The following is a 21329-nucleotide window of genomic DNA, read 5'->3' as shown; positions in this document are numbered from 1 at the left end:
ATGCCAAGTAGACATATTTCTATAATTAAATCTTATGGCACTGGATAACAGCATAGATTTTGTTTTATCAGCATGAAGCACAGGTGTGATATTTAAGAAAGCCTTTTGAATATTAGAGGCAGCTTGAAGGTTCTGAATAATTAAATAGATTTAGCTTGTAGCTGAATATTACAAATAGAAAAAATAGAAAATAACAAGGGACCTAAAATAGGTCCCTGTGGGACACCTTTGATTAATGGCAATGATCTGATGGCTCATCTCCTACATTCACATAATTAGATCTGTATAATGAATAATTCTAACAAGCATTTATATACAGAGCACCAAACCATAGCTGACTGTTATAGTTTGCAGCAGAGAATGATCAAGTGTTTCAAAACTGAAAGTGTGACGAGGACAGAACATTCTAGAAATCAACATTCCAGTCAATCAGCCACAACTGATGATATATCAGCCCACTATTTGGCTTTGTTGGAGAATTTTGAGCTAACATTACTTGTGTTTTTATGTATTTTTATGTTTTGTGTGTGTGTGTGTGTGTGTGTGTGTGTGTGTGTGTGTGTGTGTGTATCAGAGGGGAGAAGTACATGGGTTTATGGCAGGATGATCAGAGGCAGGGGAACGGCGTTATTGTCACTCAGTTTGGTCTGTACTATGAAGGAGCCTTCAGCAACAACAAGATGATGGTGAGACCCAAACTCAATATTGTGCTGTCAGATGCACTACAAAAGGCGTGCAGCAACTGTCACTTTCTAAATTATTCATTTATCGACCTCTCTCACATATACACACACACTCTCTCACTGTCTCTCTCACACTCTCTCTCACTCTCTCTCACTCTCTCTCTCTCTCTCTCTTACACACGTTCAGGGGACAGGTGTTTTGCTTTCAGAAGATGACACTACATTTGAGGGGGATTTCTCGGATGACTGGACTCTGAGTGGAAAGGTTACAAACTGGAGACACACACACACAGTTTCTCTGTCTCTGTCTCTTAGTCTCTTTCTGACTCACATGCTTTTTCTGCAGGGCACTTTGACCATGCCTAATGGTGATTACATTGAGGGTTCCTTCAGTGGAGTGTGGGGCACTGGCCTGAAGATCTCTGGGTCCTACTACAAACCTAACTTGTACGACTCTGACAAGGAGAAGAGCTGCACACTGTATGTTCACGAAAATTTTTTTTTTTGGTGGTTTAGGGTTGCACATCTGCTCTGAGGTATACTGAAATAAAAGTGAATATTGGTGTGATGCTATGCCATGATATGGATTTAACTAAATTGTGAATATTGTGGTGATCCCTGCCCCATAAACAAACATGAATTTGAACAGCATAAACAATTCTTATAAACTCTATGAAAAGCATAACACACAGCTTAAACAATTTGTTGTTGCAATAGTGTGAGAGTGATATACGTTTGAGTTTATATTGCTCTTGTCCTACAATTTCATGCAAAAGTTTGGGCACAATTATGTGTTTTGTTGGTTTTGTGGAAGTGAAAATAAGCACACATCCTATACAGAGAACACACTTCTGCAAATTTTCAAGCACAATTACTGTTTATTTAACATATGGAAAAAATAAAACATAAAAATGTTTATTTGGTAACCATGTAAAGTGAATTACTTTTTTTTTCTTTTGACAATTTTGAAATAACGCTAGATGAGACTGCAAAAAGTATTAGTGACCTCTCCACCCCCCACCGGGTAACCCCAGTAATAAACCATATAAATTTTGGAGATGGTTTGAATTTTGACAGTTAGTACATGTATATACATGTTTCTTTATGTGCAGTAAGCTGGGTCGATTGGCTGTGCCTTCAGAAGAGAAATGGAAGGCAGTGTTTGAAGAGTGCTGGAGCAGACTCGGCTGTGACTCACCAGGGCAAGGAGAGACCAGCACGGCCTGGGACAACATTGCTATAGCACTGACCATCAACAGGAGACAGCACAGAGACAGGTATATATGCAGTCATATGCAAACATTTGGGCAGCCCTGGTCAAATTAGATGTTGATTTTCTAAATGGAAATAAGTTAATGTATCCTCTACAGGGAACATACTTCTGCACATTTTAATGCACCATTAGAGTTAATCTGCTGAATTTAACATAATGGAAAAAAAAAACATAAAATGTGGCCTGTGCAAAGGTTATGGCACATTTTATATATTTTACACACACACACACACACACACACACACACACACATATATATATATATATATATATATAATTTTTTTTTTTTTTACAATATGTTAAACCAACTACAATTTGCAGGTAAGTTTGTTCTTCTTTAACGATGTGGAACTTATTTTAACTCCAAAAAATCAACAAAACGTAATTTGACCAGGGGTGGTCAAACTTTTGCATATGACAATACATACTTATTTTAACAAACACAAGCTGTATGTGTACTATAAGGTGCCTACAGTATATATACACCAAAACCACAGTGTCAGAGTGAGTTTGTGCATGTGTTTTAGCCCTGAGTTGATGAGTCGCTCCCATAACAAAACCCTGGAGAGTTTGGAGTTTATCCCTCAGCATATCGGACCTGTTACCTTGGAGAAATACCACATCATCCGCCGCTACCTCATCAAGGTCAGTCTTAATTTTTGTCTAGAATGAGTAAATGTAATTGAATAATACTGTATTCTGGGAGTATTGATATCCATCTGGAGTGTCAGAGTCCTTATATAGTAAATTAGGTGGCTGTTAAAAATAATCAGTAACCTACATTAAAAAAAACTTCTCTTTAAACTAAGAATGTACTACTCACTGCAGTAAGCAGTTTCCTTTTTGATTGAAAAACAAGTTCATTAAGTTCACTGCATGCTGTCTGTGAAAGTCTTTTTAAAAAGTTTTGTTGGAAGCCATTGAGCCTATTTAAATCACTGTTTTCTGTGGGTCTGCTTTGCTCCAGCACAGGACCAGCATATCACGTGAAAACAGTGGCCTGTGGTTTGCATGTCAGTCAAATGACCCTTTCATGTCAAAGTAGGTGGTTCTTGGCCACAACAAACAGACACCTACGAATTCCCTGCTGATAAGCAGAATGATTGGCTTGCATGCACCAACTGGATTTCTCACTCAATTTATTAACTGTGGCCATTCCTAATTTAACCACCAGACAAATTAACAAAACCCAATGATTTGTCCTTTACGATAAAGTGACGTACTAAAAGTATTCATCTCTTTTTGTTTGTACTTGCTATGCTCATTTTCTTCTGCTGCTGTGCAGATGGGATTGTTTTGCAACAAATTTAGCCACTCCCATTCACAATGAGGTTATAAGGGGTGTTTCAGTCCGAGCTACTTTTTAAACAAGGCACAATACAGGGCGTCCAATCAGAACAGAGCTCATTTACATATGTCAGTCTTTAAGGCACAGTAACGAAAACAGAATGTTTAATTGTAGTGGATAAATAAACGTTAGAAATGTTCATGTAAAACTGAATGATCATTGTTTTGGTACATAAATCCACACACACACAAGTGGACCTTACAGTAAAGTAATTACAAGAAATTGTACTATAATAAAATACAAGAAAAATGTTGAATATGGACTTATTGGAGTTCTCTTCTCTCAAATCGAACAGCCATGCTCACATTTTTACAGCAGATGTTGTGCCTGCTAATGGGTAATTTTAAGTTATGACTTTAAGTTGTATGTAACCAGGGGTGTCAAAGCAGGGACGTCACCAAACTGTGCTGAGCCAGTTGGACCAGCTGAGCTTATGTTTGATCATAGCCTAGTTTCAATGTAAACTCCCCTAAATTTGCATTTATGAACTACTACAATTTTAAGTTGCAATATAAAGTTACTAAAATTAGTATTATATACAACTTAAAGTTATAATTTAGAGCTACGTTGAAACTATGTGACTTGGTGCAACTCTGCTGGACGCTGGCACTCCAGGACTAGAGCTGAATACTTCTGTATGGTATTGACCTTTGAATTTTGCCCCAGGCATGTGACACCCCTCTGCACCCACTGGGGCGGTTGGTGGAGACACTAGTAGCGGTGTACCGGATGACGTATGTGGGTGTTGGAGCAAACCGCAGGCTGCTGCAGCAGGCTGTTAATGAGATCAAATCCTATCTCAACCGCATCTTTCAGATTGTCAGGTGTGTCTCTCTGTACCTACTTACATTTTTTTGTAACTGCAGTGGGATTACCAGCCTGAGCTGAGCTGTGCGTGTGCACCTGTGGCTACATGACTGTGTGTGTTTTAGGTTCCTCTTTCCTGATCTTCCTGAGGAAGGGGGCTTGCTGGCTGAGGCTTCAAATGAAAAGAAAGAATCTGACTCAAATGGAACCAAAGTAGAGTCTCCAAAACCAGGGTGAGAATCAACAAATCATCCTTCACACACCAAAAACTCTCCAAGCTGGTGTCTAAATATGTCGACTTAAACATCATGAGCTAAATTGTTGTACAAATTATCCATTTATAATTGCTTTAACTGCAGTTGTGAGTCCAAGAGAGCATAGCTGGCCTTGCTCCCTCCATCGCTCAGCGCAGTGATAGCTGACATAACAGTATTGGCAGTTAATGTTCTCCTTTAAGTGCATTGATCTGTCCAGTAATATTGTGTTGGTGGTAGTTTGAAAAGATGCAGTTGTACTTTATATGCACATAGCCTTCACCTTCCTAGCTTGGTAACATTGTGTGATGAGGAGACCTAGCTAGCAGGTAGAATTAGCTACAGCTAAATTGGGCAGAAAATTGGGTAAAACTAAAAAAAAATAAAATGCATCACTCTAAAGGTGGCCAGCAGTTTAGCCCTGCCAGTTCACATATATAACTCTTAAAGGCACAGTAACAAAACAGCCTTCAAAACAAACTAAAATGCAAGAAAAATAATAAGATATGGGTTGTTTAATATGAGATTCTGTTTAGTATGTGCTCATGTTTTTGACCAAAACAAGATGTTCAGATTATTTCCAAATAATGTGGAAAAAACTTGGCCAAAAAAGTGTTCTTTTCTTGTCTACATTCCACTACAGTTGTAAATAGTTTCTCTAGTCATATTTGTGTATTTTTTCAAATTGTTCTGAATTGTACCAAAATAGTTTAATCAAACTAAATCATGATTTCTGAGGCTGAGACCGAAATGGATCCCTGTTTGTGTTTAGAGTACATTTGGCCTTTTTCGTAGGCACTGAATCGTAAATTGGAATTCCAGAGTGGTTTTGAGGGAACTATATTCTCCAACAAGGCAGCTGTAATTCATCGCTAACACTAAAAAACTGCAAGTTTCTTGTTACTATGCTGCTGACATTATGTTAACAGTGGCTGCTGAGCCAAAAACTAAACTTATCTTGACTCTCTGGAGAGGCACTACAAAAAAAAACAGCTCTGTACAATTAAAAACAAAGACCCTAATACTGCTCATCATACAGAAAAAACAATGACGTGTTAGTGCAGTCAGGGACCACGAGTTTAAATGTGTATCCTAGTCACTTTTTTTACTTTTTCTTTGCAACCCCTGCACTTTTGAATCTGTAACTCATGTTTGTTAATGTTTGTGACTGGTGATGGTGTCCAAATTCATTAGTTTGTCATATGTTTTTGCATCTGTTTAGTAAGCTAAATAATTCCTTCTCTCCATAGTACAATACTTAGTGAGTAGAGATCCATTTCAGTCATTTTAGTGTGTGCTTGTTCCTTTGCAGGCGTGTGGTCAGCAGTTCAGCTCTGCTCCTGCCTGTGTTGCTGCCGCGTCTCTTCCCCTCTCTCTTCACGCTGTATGCTCTGGAGAAGGAGAAAGAGGACGACGTGTACTGGGAGTGTGTGTTAAGGCTCAACAAACAGCCGGACCTCGCTCTCCTCGCCTTCCTCGGAGTGCAACAGTGAGACATACACTTGGGCAGTAAAATAAAGCTGTAGGATCTATGTTGAATGTTTGTCCTTTACCAGTGCCTCTTTGTTTTTGTAGGAAATTTTGGCCTGTGACCATGACAGTACATGGAGAAAAGCAACAGGTAAAAATCCTGTCTCTACTGTATTTTTATCATCTTCAGCACTATCAGGCCAGGATTAGTTTTCCATGAGGAGGTGGGGTCTTGCCTATTTACCACAGGACGTCCGTGATATGACCATTTTGCCCGGGATGAGACATCTTCAATTTGTCCATTTGTCCTGCTGTCTGAAGTGCATCAGCACTGCCATTGTGATTAGCTTGTGAACTCATAGCCAACAGTCAGCATCACTGCATAAAATCATGTTTTTTCTATAATTTTTACATGCTTTAATGTTCTGCAATGTACACTTGAGGTAGAAGAGTACATATCAGCTTGAAGCCACAGAGAACACAAATAAACCTTTCTTCAAGTACCTTAATACTTAATAATCTTCTTTTCACAGAATATGATAGCGTTTTTACCAACATGTCAATTTGCCTAGAATTACTGACATAGGAGCACACACATAGTAAAAATTACTGACATAGCACATTTGAACGGGACTGAAATCAACGAGAAACGTTGGTAAAAATTACTTCCCACCTCCTCATGTAAAACTAATCCTGTCCAAATAGTTCTTGAGCTGTAGAGAAATCATCAGATTTAGCAGTCATTTATAATCATGAAAGAAATGTAATGCTTGATTTAAACGGTTCATATCATGTAAAGGCAATCTTTTCCTGCTTTTTTTGGAATAGAATAGAAGTGATGAAGTATGTAGAATATAAGACAGCCAGTCAGAACAGATATCATTTACATATATCTGTCGGAAAGGCATCATAACAAAAACAGTCTGCTTAATTCTAAGGTATAAAGAAAGTTTGCAAAATAGTCATGTAAAAAATAATTATGACTGTTTTTGGTACATAAAGCCTTAGAAACATCATAACATCATGAAAAAAATTTAATGCAAGAAAAATGTACTATATGGGCCCTTCAATATTATGCTGTTTCTCCGAGTTCAGTGTTTTAACCTTTTTTTTTTTGGTATGTGTGTCTGCCTAGATTCACTCTAGCACTAAAGATGCCTGTTTTGCTTCAGCTGTGGAGACACTACAGCAAATCAGGTTAGAAATATTGCGTTTTAATGAGCTACAGAGGACATTACAGCAAATCAGGTTGGAAATAATATTAAAATGAGCTGCAGTTTAATAAGATTTTTTTTATTTTGGTTACTCTAGCACGACATTCACTCCCTCAGACAAGCTGCAGGTCATCCAGCTGACCTTTGAGGAGATAACCCAAGAAGTGCTCTCCTTGCTGAAACAGGACTTCCTTTGGTCCATGGATGATCTGTTTCCTGTTTTCCTCTATGTGGTGCTGCGTGCTCGGTATGTAACACACCACTCAGCATATTCTAAGGCTGTCTTTACACCATGAAAATTTCATGCAACTAAATTGCACTTGAGTTGCATAATGTAAAGTGTCATGCAACTTATTTGAAACTCAGCCACAACAGCTACAGGTGGCTCCACTTTGTGAAACAGGTTCCATGAAACATCCATTCAAAACGCATTTTCTAATTACACTGACTGACATCCTTTAAAACAACTGATTTCACTAGATCAGTGGACAAGAAAATAAAACAGAAGATTTTTTTATTGTGTTGTTGAGAAGGAGTGACAATGTGTTGTGTGCAGCTTTGGTTGTTTTTTTGAATCGCTTCCTGTAACTGTGAAGTTGCAAGGAAATTAGGTTGCAGGCAGCTCACAACATGCCATTTGTTGCATGAAAATTTCACCGTGTAAAGACATTCTAAAAAACACTGTTGAAATCAGTGTTCTGGAATATTGAACTTAAAGCCTTTACACACCAAGCATGTTTTATTTATGCAATTTTTTTTGGAAGGCAGTAAATTAATTAGAGGACGTGTAAAAATGACCATATCTCGCACAATAAAAAAAATTTTTTTAAATGGCAAACGTGACATTATTTGCCCTCTGTTTGATTTTTGCTAACTTTCACAGCAACATTATCACGGTCATCTTGGATGTTGGTATGGCAACAACAAAGCGGATGGATCAGCTGTGTTCTAGAAACTGCAACATTGTTGTTGCGGTGCAAATAACAATCAGAGATAAAAAAAAAAAAAAGGAAATTGCTTCTGATGTGTATAGCTTTGATGCAAAAAAATAGTCCATTATAGTGTCACGGCCTTTAGACTTCTGTTCTAAGAAATTATCTTTAGTACTGCACTTTATAAATGATTTTACAAACTAGCAAACTATATTCATTAATAGCACCAGTGCAATAGAAGGTTTCGAAATCAGCAGAAAATTCTGAGTCAATCTGTTGGTATTTGGCTGATACTTAAGGTTTCGATATGAGTATTGGTTTTAGAAAAGAAAAAGTGGCATTTTATCATCTTGAATATTAACATTATCTTAGCCTCTAGCTTGATGTGTTTCATTTTGAGACAAGCAAGTGATAATTGACGAAAAGTCAAAGAGGTTCTTCCTGGATGCAACTTTCAAATTGCTTTGAAAGGGGAAGTAAATATCCATACATTTTATTGCTGTATTGGAGACCCCACCTTTGATATCACCTGGTATGACGGTGATCTTTAATCTAAATAGACTTTCCTGAAGTACTAATCCAGATTTCTGCTCTGCTCATTCCTCAGGTCATGTGCTCTGCTTGTTCTCATTTTACTGAAAGGATTAGAATGGGCACCTAGGACTTAAATCACCATACTAGTCAGAAAAATTGCAATTAGATATTTTCCCCAAACAATCAGCCCTAGTGTAGTATTTCACCTGAGATTGTGACTAAGCAGTTTTAGGTCCAGTGTCCAGGTAAGTGTCACTGATGCTTTTTTTGTGTCTCATCAGCATAAGGAACTTGGGCTCAGAGGTCAGTCTGATAGAAGACTTTATGGACCCATGTGTGCAACATGGAGAGCATGGTATAATGTTTACCACACTAAAGGTACTGTATGCACACACATGCGCTTGTATGAACGTACACATACAGTGGGGGTGTCTAAAAGTCTAAGATCACATTGAAAATCTGGGATTTTTACAGTTAAACCTGGAAATTGAAAGAAACCAGAACAGAAAGAAAATAAACACATTTTCATCAGTGGTCTCAGACTTTTAGACCCCACTGTATACACACATATTCCTATCAAACTAAACAATCCATAAAAAGATGCCCACACAGACTTTGATTCTCCTCCTCTTGACTTTACATCCAAACTCTTTCCTCTCTCAGGCTTGCTATTATCAGATTCAGCATGAGAAGATCACATAAGAAACATCTTTCTGGAAGATGACTGAGCTGAATGACCGAAAGACCTACCAGCCAACGAATATGCTCAAGCTAATAAGTAGGACTTGTAACAAGACTTGTAACGAGCCTGTAACTGAACATCTGAACCTGATGATGCATCTGGATGAAGGAAAAACCTTTCCTGATTGTCCTTGCTCTTGCAGCGTGGATCGAGTGGAACCTGTTTTATGTGGTTGAGGAATGCAACTATGCTAAAGCAATTGTAAAACAAAACCCCTTTTTTCCATCTGTCCTCATACTCAGCCTTGCTTTCTCTCCTGCTCGCCAAAATCGGTTGCATTCCCTTTTTGATATAGTCTGTGATCCTGCTGTTGTTTTTTTCTATGTACTTTCGTGAATGTAAAAGCTCCACAGTGTCTGAGCCTGTTGAAGAAGCCACAGAATGAAGGAATTTTCTTGAGAAATATTCTGGAACAGGGCGATAAATTTGACTGTCTAATTCAACGGTGAATTGAATATAAGACGTGATTTTAAAGGACACCCATTTTTAGCAGGATGCCAATTTTTCAGCCTTGCAATACAGCATTCAACTAAAAGACTGCACTTCTACATGTGTCTGTATGCATCCCACTGCCCAGAAGGACATAAGTGACCCTGTCTTACTTACAAAAAGCCCATTTTGGTTGCACATCGCTGAACGCGGATGCTTCAAAAATCTATGAAGGGCGGTTGAGATGTTGCCCAATAAACAAGTGACCCGTTCCTCTGAGTCAAGAATATGATTGGTGGGGAGTCAGAATCCCTGCTGCTAATAGCCAATCAGATGCATGGAGTTTTTTCCTGCTTGTTTCCATGGAAACCTTGTATGCCAGGATTTTTATCGCTGCAGATGTCATGGGTTTGTGTACTTTTCTTAATGTGATGTGATCTCAGTTTTCTGGGAATATGAAGTAATGTAAGTATTTTGCTTATTGGAGATATCTTACTTGAAAGAACTTCAGAGTTATGTAACAGTATGTGCTGTTATGAGTTTGGTAACTGGACTCATTGAACACTCAGTCATGTTTGTTTTAGGAAAACCATGAACACATGCATTTTTATCAGTATGTATTAATGGCAACAGATCATTGGATCTTCCCTTGATATGCTGAATGACGCTAACTTCACAAGACTACAGTTTATGAGGAATCCCACTGATTCGTTTACATCGTAGAGATGTAAACAAAGTTACTCAGAGTGACTTGATGTGAAGTAGTGCACTATATAAAAACTCAACTCTGATTTCAGTGGTGGTAACGGGAACCAGGGGATGTGATATGTACAATGTAAATATAGCTAATTTGATACATGTTCATAATGGTAAAATAGTGGTAAAACCAGAGAAATATGTTTTCTTTGGGTTCTGTTTTGCCTTATAAAGCCCCACATTTTAGGCCAAAACTTTATCTATTGAAAAATAATGTCTCAGGTATCAGGAAGCGTATTAATAACCACTTAGGACATCTGGTTCCTATCATCACCATTTTGAACAAATCTGACTCTGTATATTTCTTTAGAACGAGTTTTTCACATCACGCCACTCTGAATGACTTTGTTTACATCGTAACCATGTAATTATTTATGCATTTTGAAAAATCAGTCCAATTCCCCTTTAATGTAAAGCAGTTCTCATGTCAAACATTTTAAAGTATGTTCTTGTTTTTTTTTAACCATGAAAGCTCATTGTTACAACAGCAAAGCTACAAATGTGGTGTTTTGCTCTAACAGCAGTGATAAGATGATAACAGTGTGTAAAATCACAATTATTTATCTTCAGCTTTTGTCTTGGGGGTTGATCAAAGTACGCTCATGTGACAAATGTAACTCTGATCACTGGTGTTTGTTCAGTCACTGCATTCAGCAATACCTTTCACAGTATTTCAAATCCAGTGTTCTGATATCATCATTGTTGTTTTTAATAGTTGAAGATTTTATTTATTTGATGACGGGGTCCGACTGCAATGATAATCTGAGCAATGTGGATAATCTGAGTAATAATCCATCTGACAGGCACTGTGCTTGAATGACCACAGAACCTGATGGAATAGACAGTAAAATGAATGCTTGTAGAATGCTAATAATCCAGGGTCCACCCACCAGTGTGTTCTTTTTTTTTAGAAACTGTTGTGAGATTTGACATGCCTCATGTGGAAAAGTCTGGCCACTTCTTATTTCTCCTATTATACCAAAACATGACTACAAATTGCTAGAGTTCTCAATGAATGGGGGTTAACAGAGCTAAATGGCAAAAACCAAGAAATTAAACATTTCTAGCCATTTATCTGGGAACTTTCTTTCATTTTGGGAAGCAGCTAGAAAGATGTATTTCTTTTAAAAAATCAAAGAAAACCATATCTTTCTGTTTTTTCTGCAGCCAAAAGGCAGTAGGACACTAGCTTTACTGCTACTGAGTGCTGACTGGTTAGCCATTTAGCTGAAGTGTTGGATGAGATTTCTCACATTAACATTAGGTAAAATAGTTAAGGTTAGTTACTTTCCCAACTACTGCAAACAGCTCCTGTAAGTCCTTTTATCAAAATAAAAGGGTTAGGTTAGTGTTAAATACATGGTTAGCTACACTCCCAACCAGGTTAGCTAGCTCTTTAGCTATCTTACACACTTGTAGTTAGTAATTTATGTAATTTTTTTAACTACAGCAAACAAACTTTTACACAATGGTAATATGAGCTACCTCACCAGCAGTTAAGCCAATAAGCTAGCTAGCTTACATGGTCTTCTAGGCAACTGGCTAATCTCCCGCCCAAGCTGAAGGTTTGCTTATGCTGTGGCTTGGCCTGCAGGGCTGCAGCGAGATGTCATGCGCATACAAAACATCGTTTTTTAGTTTAAGGTTAAATCTGATTTTTGTCAGTGCTCTATAAAACGTATCTATTCTCAAAACATTTGCTGCGAGACATTTAATGGAGCACAGATATCAGTTCATCCTGGGTGGAAACGTGCAGAGAACTTAGCAGTGAGATTTCAGGGCTTTGACTGTGGTCTTTGGTTGAGTGTGTGTTTGTATGAGTGGGAGAAACAAGTGTTAATTGTGGCTCGATGGACATCTTGCGACTGTTTACTGCAATTCCATGTGATGTTACAGAATTTACTTTTTTTCTTCAACAAAGGTTCATTCTTCCAGGTCAGTTTTGAACTATTGCTTCTATACTTGACTGTTTGAATGTCGTCTTTTGAAGAATGAACGTCTGTCCAGCTGGTACCTTCTGTCAAAATTGTCTGAGTAACTGCAGAGGGCAATAAAATGACATGGAAATTCCTAAGTCTGTATTTTTGTCCAGTGTTCTTCTTTATGACCATAACCAGTGCCTCAACTTTAGGTGTTCAGTTGAGGTTAGATTAAAGGCCGTATGTAACTTATATAATTTTCATATTCATCAAACCATTTAGTGACCACTCATGCCCTGTGGATGGGGGCATCATCATCCTGGAAGAGACCACTCCCATCAGAATAGAAATATTTTATCATAGGATAAAGGTCAGTCAGAAAACTTTGTATTGATTTGCAGAGACCCTTCCTTCTAAAGGGACATGTGGATAGCAAAATGTCCCCCATAGCATAACAGAGCCAGTGGACCCCCTCTTTATAAGAGTCAAGCATTCAAGCCTGTACTGTTCTCTTGGTATACACCAGTGGTCTCCAACCCTGGTCCTGGAGGGCTACCTTCCTGCAGATCTTATTCCAAACACAATCTGCGACACCTACTCAAGCTTAATGTAAGCTCCTTACATATCATACTAATGCACGAGTGTCATGGTCACTGAATATGTACTTTCCACTGCAATTTTCTATCCTATTCGTAGCCACGTTTACATGCAGCCTAATAATCCGTTAATAATCCGACTAGTAGCTCAACACCTCATTCAGAATAGTCTAGTCCGATTGAGGCCATTCGGAATATAGTTTCTATCTGATTGAACGAGGTGGGTACTCCTGTAAATAATCTGTTAAATAGAAGAATAATAATCATGTAAACGCCTCTATCTGATTACATTCCCAATTGGAAAGCTTAAGTACGTTCTGCACAGGTGCGTCACGTCATAGTGGAAGTTTATATCGTTCAACATGGCGGAGCAGAAACTGGTCTGCAGAGGAGACGAAGTTTATGCTCTGATCTTAAAAAGACGGCGGTGGGACGGACGTCCAGCTTATGTGTCTCATAACACAACGTCTTCCTCTCGCCCACAAGTGTAGTATGTTTTCCTGAGTCTGACATCATTTTAAAGTAATTAAAGACACAAGCACTGCTCACTGCTGCTCATCTCACTCTGACTGGACTCACATGAATCTATAATTGGAATGTACTCAATCAGAGTAAACACAGCCACTGATGTCTTCAATAGAACTAAATGCAGATGCAGCTTTGTTCCTTGTCTCTAATAAAACGCTAGCTAGTTGAGCAGTCTTTGTGAGTGAAGCTCCTGACATCTGTGGCCTAATAATGAACCCTCTTTTTCTTTGACCATCTTGATTCAAAATCAAGGTCAGCTGGGCCTGCTCAGCATTTTACACATGCCACAGAACATTGCTGTTAATTGGTTGATTGTATCACCTGTCATTTATACTTGTAATGTTTCTCCACTCATTTATTCATATTTTTCCTTTCATTTGTCAGCCGTCCGTGTCTACACATGTGGCTTTTATACACACTGAAAAGAACCATCCCTCATAGAAATGCTGCTAAGGCTTAGCTAGCATTAGCATCTGTTTTAGCTTATTTTTTCTTCTGTAGAAAGTTTTTAGATGGTTGTGGAGTGAGAGAGGGATGAGAAGGGATAGAACAGGGAGGGCGGGCTGACCAATGGCAATAAATGAAAAAGGGATTTATCAAATCAACTAATGACACTGGAGTTTTAACATCCTGGTGAGGGGGTATTACTGCCCTCTTTAGCACGGAAAAAAAGCAAATCTGTCAATCATATTAAAACAACCTTTCATTCAACTGAAACAGTTCTATATTATATCTGCATTGCGTGCTCCAAAGCCTATACCACCACATTACCATAACAGCCAAATGCATCATCCCAATACAAGAGAAATGAAATGTTGGATTACGAGATTGATTATCTAGAACTGTAGCCATCCAATAAGAGCAATAATGTTACAGTGCTGTGAAAAGTCACATGTTGTTGTTAATGTTGTTGTTCATTAGTTTGAGGTATGAGTTTATTGTGCTATTCTGTGTAGGTGGAAGTGGGTTTTTACTGTGTCTTATTTGAGAGAGGGTCACCAGTAGCCAGGGGGGCACAACTCTGATCCTGGAGGGCTGCTGTCCAGCACAGTTTGGAGGTTTTCCTATTCAAACACACCCACTAAACCTGGCAATTAACATATAAGTGTAATTAGTTTTGTTTGAGTACGTAAATCACCAAACTGTGCTGGACACTGGCCCTCCAGAACCAGAGTTGTGCAAACCTGCTCTATGCCAAAGCTACACTATAAATCTACAGTTGTATGCAAAAGTCTGGACACCCTTCCAGGTAAAGTCTCAAGACCTAATTAATTGATTAGGTCTTAATTGAGTCATTAGAACTGGTTAAACATGTCAAGAATTGTAATTAGGAGCAGTCACCTGATGAGAATTCCGCAGCGTGAGAAATTCCTGACCCAAATCTTGTGCTGATTATGTAGAAATGTTTGAATGTTGGTCAGTCAGGCAAAGCAAAACACCCATATGACTGCAAAGGACCAGCTGAAAGGTTTATCCAACACAGAAGTGGTGGTGCCCTATTCTAATGTGCAACTTTGCTTGCACAAACGTGATCTGTGTGGAGGAGTCATTAAAATGAAACATTACCTGCAAAAAAAAGTTAATGTCTAGAAGATGTAAAACAACATCTAGATAAGCCAGAGCCATTTTGAAAACAAGTGCTGTGGACTGTGGAACTCTTGGGCCACAGTCCATACTAAACCAGAGGCATAAGCAGCATTTGATGAAAAGAACACCTTGCCAACTGTTAAGCATAGGGATAGATCTATTACACTTTGGGTTGTTTGGCAGCCAGTGGTACAGGAAACATTGCACTGATCAATGGAAGAATGGATTCCACTGAATATCAGCAAATTCACAAAGAACATTTAACACAGTTGAGTTGTAGCTGAAAGGCTACAACCGGACAGTGATCCAAAACATACCTCAAAATCAACCATGAACTACTTAAACTTCATCACAACAAAATCTGTGGATAGATCTTAAATGCATTGTACGTGAAAGACAGCTCAAAAACTAGAAGGATTCTGCAAGGATGAGTGGATGGAAATTCCTGAAATAAGAATAGAAAGACTCTTAGTTGGCTACAAAACCATTAGCAAGCTGTGATATCTGTCAAAGAAGGTGTTACTAAGTACTGATTTTTTTTTTCTGTTTTTTAAGTTAAGCACTTAAAGTGACCGTTCTTTTTTGACATTATGCTGCAGTGGTTTTGTTTAATTCTCTCCACATAACAAAATGTGCAGGGGTGGTGAATATTCAAAACTGAATGTTAATATGATTTATACTCTGGTTTCCATTCATCCATTCATCATCATTTGTTAATTTTGTTTATTTTTTGTAGCTTTAATCAATAATGGATGCAGAAAATGTAGTAATCAGATTACTGCCACTTCTGCTTGTAGACAGGATTCAAATGTATTGAAAGGTTGTATTTCTAGGATTATCCAAGTGCGTTTTCGGATCATTTATGAATTCTAATTTGAAAAACTTTTTTTATTGCTGCAGAACCCAAGTGTGCTTCAGCTTCAAGGCTCTGATTCTCACGCCATGCTACCATACTGATATGACGGTCTGAATACACTAGATGTTATGTGTGCTGTCCTGAATGCCTTCTGGTTCCAGGGAGACACTCTGATTCGTGAATCATCCAGGTGATATTTTTGGCAGCCATGAGACAAACATTTCTATTTGTCATCTTACAAGGTAGTGATTTCAGCCTTTTAGCTCCTCCCTGAGGTCTGTTTAGATTCGCTGACGCAGTGGCTGAGCAGGCCACATCTGGACTCAGACCTGTGTGGGCAGTATGGCTCAGACGGTCTGCACTGCAACTGATAAAAAGGAACTGAGAAATGGAGGAAAAACTGAAAATAAAAAGGGAACTTATTTTCCTTACATTGCCAACCAAAAATGCTTGATGCAGATACAGACTGTCAACAAATTAACTGAAAACCTGAATAAATTAGAGAAACAGTGACCACAGTGACATCTGCATTCAAATCTTTTCACTTAGAAAGAAAACAAATCCTGTCAAAACCAAATGTACTGCTTTCTCTTTCACCCCATAATCCCACTGTTAACAACTTTTCTTGTGCAACTTAATATAAATGCCTAGATCTCTATTATCTAACGACCAGAAATAAGATCAACTGACCCTGAAAAAGTTTCCAAGGGAATAAATTCCCAGGAATGCAGTGATCCAGATCAAACTCTAGAATTTGTTAGTCCATAGCTGTTCAGTAAAAGAGAAATGTAGCTGAAATGTAGCGATTGTGTTTGGTGAAATGACCGGTGTGGAATTGTATAGAACTGTGAAACTGCTGTCCCATAGATTGTTGCTGAGTTAGGAGAGTCAGAGCACACATTACGTTGTAGTGCATGCTGGGTACCGTGAAACAGGCTAATATTAATTGAAAATTAAAATACTTTTGCGGGCCAGATAGGATTGTGGGCCTGATCTGGGCCGCAGGCCTTGTGTTTGACAGATGGGCCTTACAGGTTCCACAGGTTTTCCTAAGGTGATACAGTGTTGGACAGTGGCCACTGCAGCAAACCTGCACCATGGAGAGAGTCCAAGCAAGCTGAGATCACTGTGTGACCCTCATTCACTTCACTGCTGTTCTCTTTAATTACGCTCAAGGGGATTATATACCCTCCGTGTTGTGTGTGTGGGTGAGTGTGTGTGTGAGAGCGAGGTGGAGTGTCTTTGGGCGAATATGCAGTTTTGAGTGTGTGTGTGAAAAAGAGTCTGTGATGATGCATTGTGTGTGTGTGTGTGTGTGTGTGTGTGGGTTTGTGTGGGGGAGTCACATCTGTGTTAAAGCTCAGCTACATTACGTGTGTTAATAGCAGAAAGAGTTAAGAAGCTTTAATGCCATCTGATAGGAGGGAGAAAAAACACTCTCTTCTCCTCTCTTCCTCTAACTCACTCGCTTCATCCCTTCACCCCATCATTCTATAATAATAATAATAATAATAATAATACTATTATTAATAATAATAATAATAATAATAATAACAACGACAACAGCAAATTTGTACAATCTTTATCAATCGCCAAATGACACTTACAATATATGAGAACACAAATACAATGTAGCATATAATATTAAAGGGGAATTCCACCCATTTTTCAAAATTTCTGCATAATTAAATTGTTAGCGCAATCAAACAAAGTAATGTAAATAGTCATCCACAGTGATTTGAGGTGAAATGCTTCATTCTAGAGAATTTACTTACTCTGACTTAACTTGACTTTGTTTATCTCAAACATTGAATTATGCCAATATGTAGAAAATCAATGGAATTTCTATTTAAAGACATTAACTGATCAACAGAAAAAGAAATCGTTCTCTTGTTTATCGGTCACATTCACTTAGTGCCGCTTTCTTCCTCTCTTAATGTCTCCCCTCTCTCTCTCTCTCTCTCTCTCTTTCTCTCTCACTCACTCACTCTGCTTGCACAGGATTAAGAAGGATAGAGAGGGATTACTGTCCTCTGTTCCGAGGGAACTCTCTGTCACAGTGTAGTAGAATATCAACCCCAGTGCATCCACACCGGCACATCTAAACAATCTTAATCCACCCTCTGCTCCACAACACTGGACTAAAACAAGAACGCTTTCGCCGATCACGATGCTCTGAACTGTATCTGGAGAGAACCAAAGTGGAGGAAAGGACGCAGAGAAAGAGGGAAAGAGGTGAGATGTGAGGATTTGCTACTTAACTATTGGAGTGTGAGCTCAGTAGTTCTCTTCTCTGTGGTTTAGCTTAATCACTATCAGTAATCAGTAAACTACTGAAGTAGTCGGTTTATCATGACTGCCATTAAACTACATCTATATCTATCTATCTATCTATCTATCTACATATATGAAAAACAAGTATCTCCAAAATGGGAGATTTACAGAAGAGGGTGAAAATGTTCTTTAAGTGTAACATAAGTTAATGTAAATACATTTTATTCCAAGTGATTTTGGAGCACTTCTATTGACCCCTTCATCGTGGATATATATATATATATATATATATATATATATATATATATATCACTGCTCTCTGAAGAAAACCTCGTATGTCCATTTTGTTGTTTTTCATGATGAATGGAACAAAAGAAACAGCCCACAATGACTTGGAAAAATGTCTGTTTCCATTCACTTACATTAAAAGCAAAGTAGGTTATATATATGTAGGTATATATATATATTGCTGCTGTACATACATACATATTTTTTCAATTTTTTGATAAGTACAGGTATGTACACAACATATATGTACATATATTTTGAAATATATGCCTTACCCTGATATTTGCCCATATATAGCCATATTTCAGATTATGGTTTATTTTGTGCTAATGTAGACGAAGTGGAATTGATTTGGTATACTCAATAGCAGAGGTGCTAATAAGTGGAGCTGGATTTGTATCCTCAGAGTGTTGTAACTGATGCTAATACGTTTAGGTTTAGGTTTGTAATCTGTAACCAGTCCTCTCAGTGAGACAGTGCTGTGAAGCTGCATTCAGTGAACTGTAATGGAGATTTGGTTGTTGTCTGCAGGTTTGGATGAGAGGAAAGTCAGTGAGAACTATCCAGACTCCTGTGTGGCCCTACACACACTCCTGTGCTATGAGGCCAGCCATGGAGACTGAACTGGACGTGGACGTGGAAGAAAGTGGTAAGAGATAAGTGTTTTAACTTATTGTTTAAATAGCCTGTTAAATATACACCGATCAGGCATAACATTATGACCACCTCCTTGTTTCTATGCTCATTGTCCATTTTATCTGCTCCACTTACTATATAGGTGCACTTTGTGGTTCTACAGTTACAGACTGTAGTCCATCTGTTTCTCTGATACTTTGTTAGCCCCCTTTTACCCTGTTCTTCAGTGGTCAGGACCCCAATGGACCCTCACAGAGCAGGTACTATTTGGGTGGTGGATCATTCTCAGCACTGCAGTAACGCTGACGTGGTGGTGGTGTGTTAGTGTGTGTTGTGCTGGTACGAGTGGATCAGACACAGCAGTGCTGCTGGAGTGGTCATAATGTATGTTAAAAAAAAGTTAAATATATTATTATACTATTATTCAGATACTGTAAATTATACAATAACTATTGTGAAACTAATATAAATTATTTCATTTTGAGAATGAGAGAAAGTAGTTGAAAGGGAAATTCTGTAGATTTTTTTTAATTTTCTGTATAAATCAGTCACTGAGATGTAAGCAAAGTCATTCAGAGTGGTTTGATGTGAAATAGTTCACTGTAGTGAAACTTGACCAGTGACCAGTGGACCTAGACATGTCTTCTGAGTTTTATATGCAATGTTGATAATGATGAAATAGTGGTGAATTCACACCCTGCATGTACCCCTCCACACGGTATGAAACAAACCCCCTGCTAGACTGGGGTTCCCATGTTGGCTGGTTCAGTGTTGGCTTGCTGCTAACTCGCTCACTATAGTGGCGCTAATGCAAGTAAACTGTTTGGTTTAGCAGTTCTTCTTCTAGAAACGCTCTTTTCTAGTTTGGTAATGCGCTCTTCCACACAGTCATTGGGATCTTACACATCTCCTCCTTTATCTTTACTTCAGGAAATGAATGACAATTTCCACCAGTCTCTTAAGAAACTGGGCAAGTTTTCATAATTACAAATTAAGAGTTCATTTGCAAAAACAGAAATCTCCATTTTAATGAATTTTTATTAATCATGTTTTTTTTTATTGTGCAATCCAGGTTGTATCAGTCAAACTGCAGTTGGGTTGTTTGGTAAAAATAACTAAACAAAATATAGAAAACTTACTAACTTACTAGTGTCTTACTTTAACTTTTTATTCAACTCCAATGGTCATTTCATGTTTCATTAAACAGTTAATCATGTAATGGATAAGAGTTTCTTTTAAGTGCAATATTTAACATTTTTAACATAAAGCTAGTAGGAAAATCGCAACAAATACAGCCCTTTATTATGCAGTATTAATCATATCACGGAAAATCTTAAGGCTGAAACGGCTCACTTCTCCCTATATAGCTAGTGTACTATGTGAGTTACGAAATTTTGGCTTTGACCCCTAAATATTGCACTTTTTTATCTGTTTAGTCGGTAGTCATTATTTTAAGACCTACGTGCTGCACTTTGTAGGGAGAAGGGAGCCTTTTGAGATTAAAACACCGCTCGGGGCAGTGCTGTGTCACCTGACTCGAATACTGCACACTGATTGGCTGGACAGATTTATCGGGTTCTGTTCGAGAACAGCGTTGGCGTTTGGCTGTTTCTGCTGTAAAACGTTAACCTGCAATGTCTTAACAATGAGCAATAACGGCTTTTGTGACAAAACGCATTTAGGATTCAGAATGGGCTACACGTTAAGAATAACTCAGTAACTCTACAGCACATTGTAACGAGGAATCCTGGGCACAGTTACAGTTGCAAGGCTAGGAAGAGCCATCTTGCTTCAGCACCACCCTGAGGCAGACCAGTGCTGCATCTCTAATTAGTTTCGAAAACCAAAGACAGCTAAATAGATGAATGAAGCAGCTAAATAACGACCTTTACCTGTGTCTTTTTGCATATATCAGCGTGTCATTTTTCCCAACAGAAAACGTAACGTCATGAGTTTATTTTCAGGGGCCCCTCAAATTCTGAGACATTCAGGCGGTCAGTTAGGGCGTCCCAGACACCCCTGTACTTTGCACCTCCACCATGTTAGTATTTTAAAGAGATTTCATGTAGTAGCTTCCTGTGAGGGAGCTTTTAAAGTCGAACAGTTCTTCAATGCCTGGTTCTTATTACCACAACTGTAAGCCATTCTGACCCTGTTCTCTAGAACAAAGCATTGAATTATGCAAAAAATCAGAAAATTTAGC

General features: G+C 38.3%; 2 protein-coding genes across 2 annotated transcripts in view; both read left to right on the top strand.

Annotated features, from left to right (window-relative positions):
* Positions 1-9722, top strand: part of als2b (alsin Rho guanine nucleotide exchange factor ALS2 b) — a 44485-nt gene extending 34763 nt beyond the window's left edge. Inside the window, exons 24-36 of the mRNA XM_036569975.1 lie at positions 575-686; positions 871-948; positions 1030-1163; positions 1796-1960; positions 2484-2601; positions 3971-4128; positions 4237-4344; positions 5678-5854; positions 5941-5986; positions 6971-7032; positions 7147-7296; positions 8797-8893; positions 9179-9722. Of these exons, the coding sequence (XP_036425868.1) occupies positions 575-686; positions 871-948; positions 1030-1163; positions 1796-1960; positions 2484-2601; positions 3971-4128; positions 4237-4344; positions 5678-5854; positions 5941-5986; positions 6971-7032; positions 7147-7296; positions 8797-8893; positions 9179-9217 (1444 nt within the window). The 3' untranslated portion in view covers positions 9218-9722. The remainder of the gene's footprint in view (positions 1-574; positions 687-870; positions 949-1029; positions 1164-1795; positions 1961-2483; positions 2602-3970; positions 4129-4236; positions 4345-5677; positions 5855-5940; positions 5987-6970; positions 7033-7146; positions 7297-8796; positions 8894-9178) is intronic.
* Positions 9723-19090: 9368 nt separating this feature from the next.
* Positions 19091-21329, top strand: part of mpp4b (membrane protein, palmitoylated 4b (MAGUK p55 subfamily member 4)) — a 25993-nt gene continuing 23754 nt past the window's right edge. Inside the window, exon 1 of the mRNA XM_036569500.1 lies at positions 19091-19139. Coding sequence (XP_036425393.1) covers positions 19091-19139 — 49 coding nt within the window. The remainder of the gene's footprint in view (positions 19140-21329) is intronic.

The sequence above is a fragment of the Colossoma macropomum genome, unplaced genomic scaffold (assembly GCF_904425465.1).
Source record: "Colossoma macropomum unplaced genomic scaffold, Colossoma_macropomum, whole genome shotgun sequence".
Classification (NCBI taxonomy): domain Eukaryota; kingdom Metazoa; phylum Chordata; class Actinopteri; order Characiformes; family Serrasalmidae; genus Colossoma; species Colossoma macropomum.
This window is presented reverse-complemented; position numbering and strand designations above follow the sequence as displayed.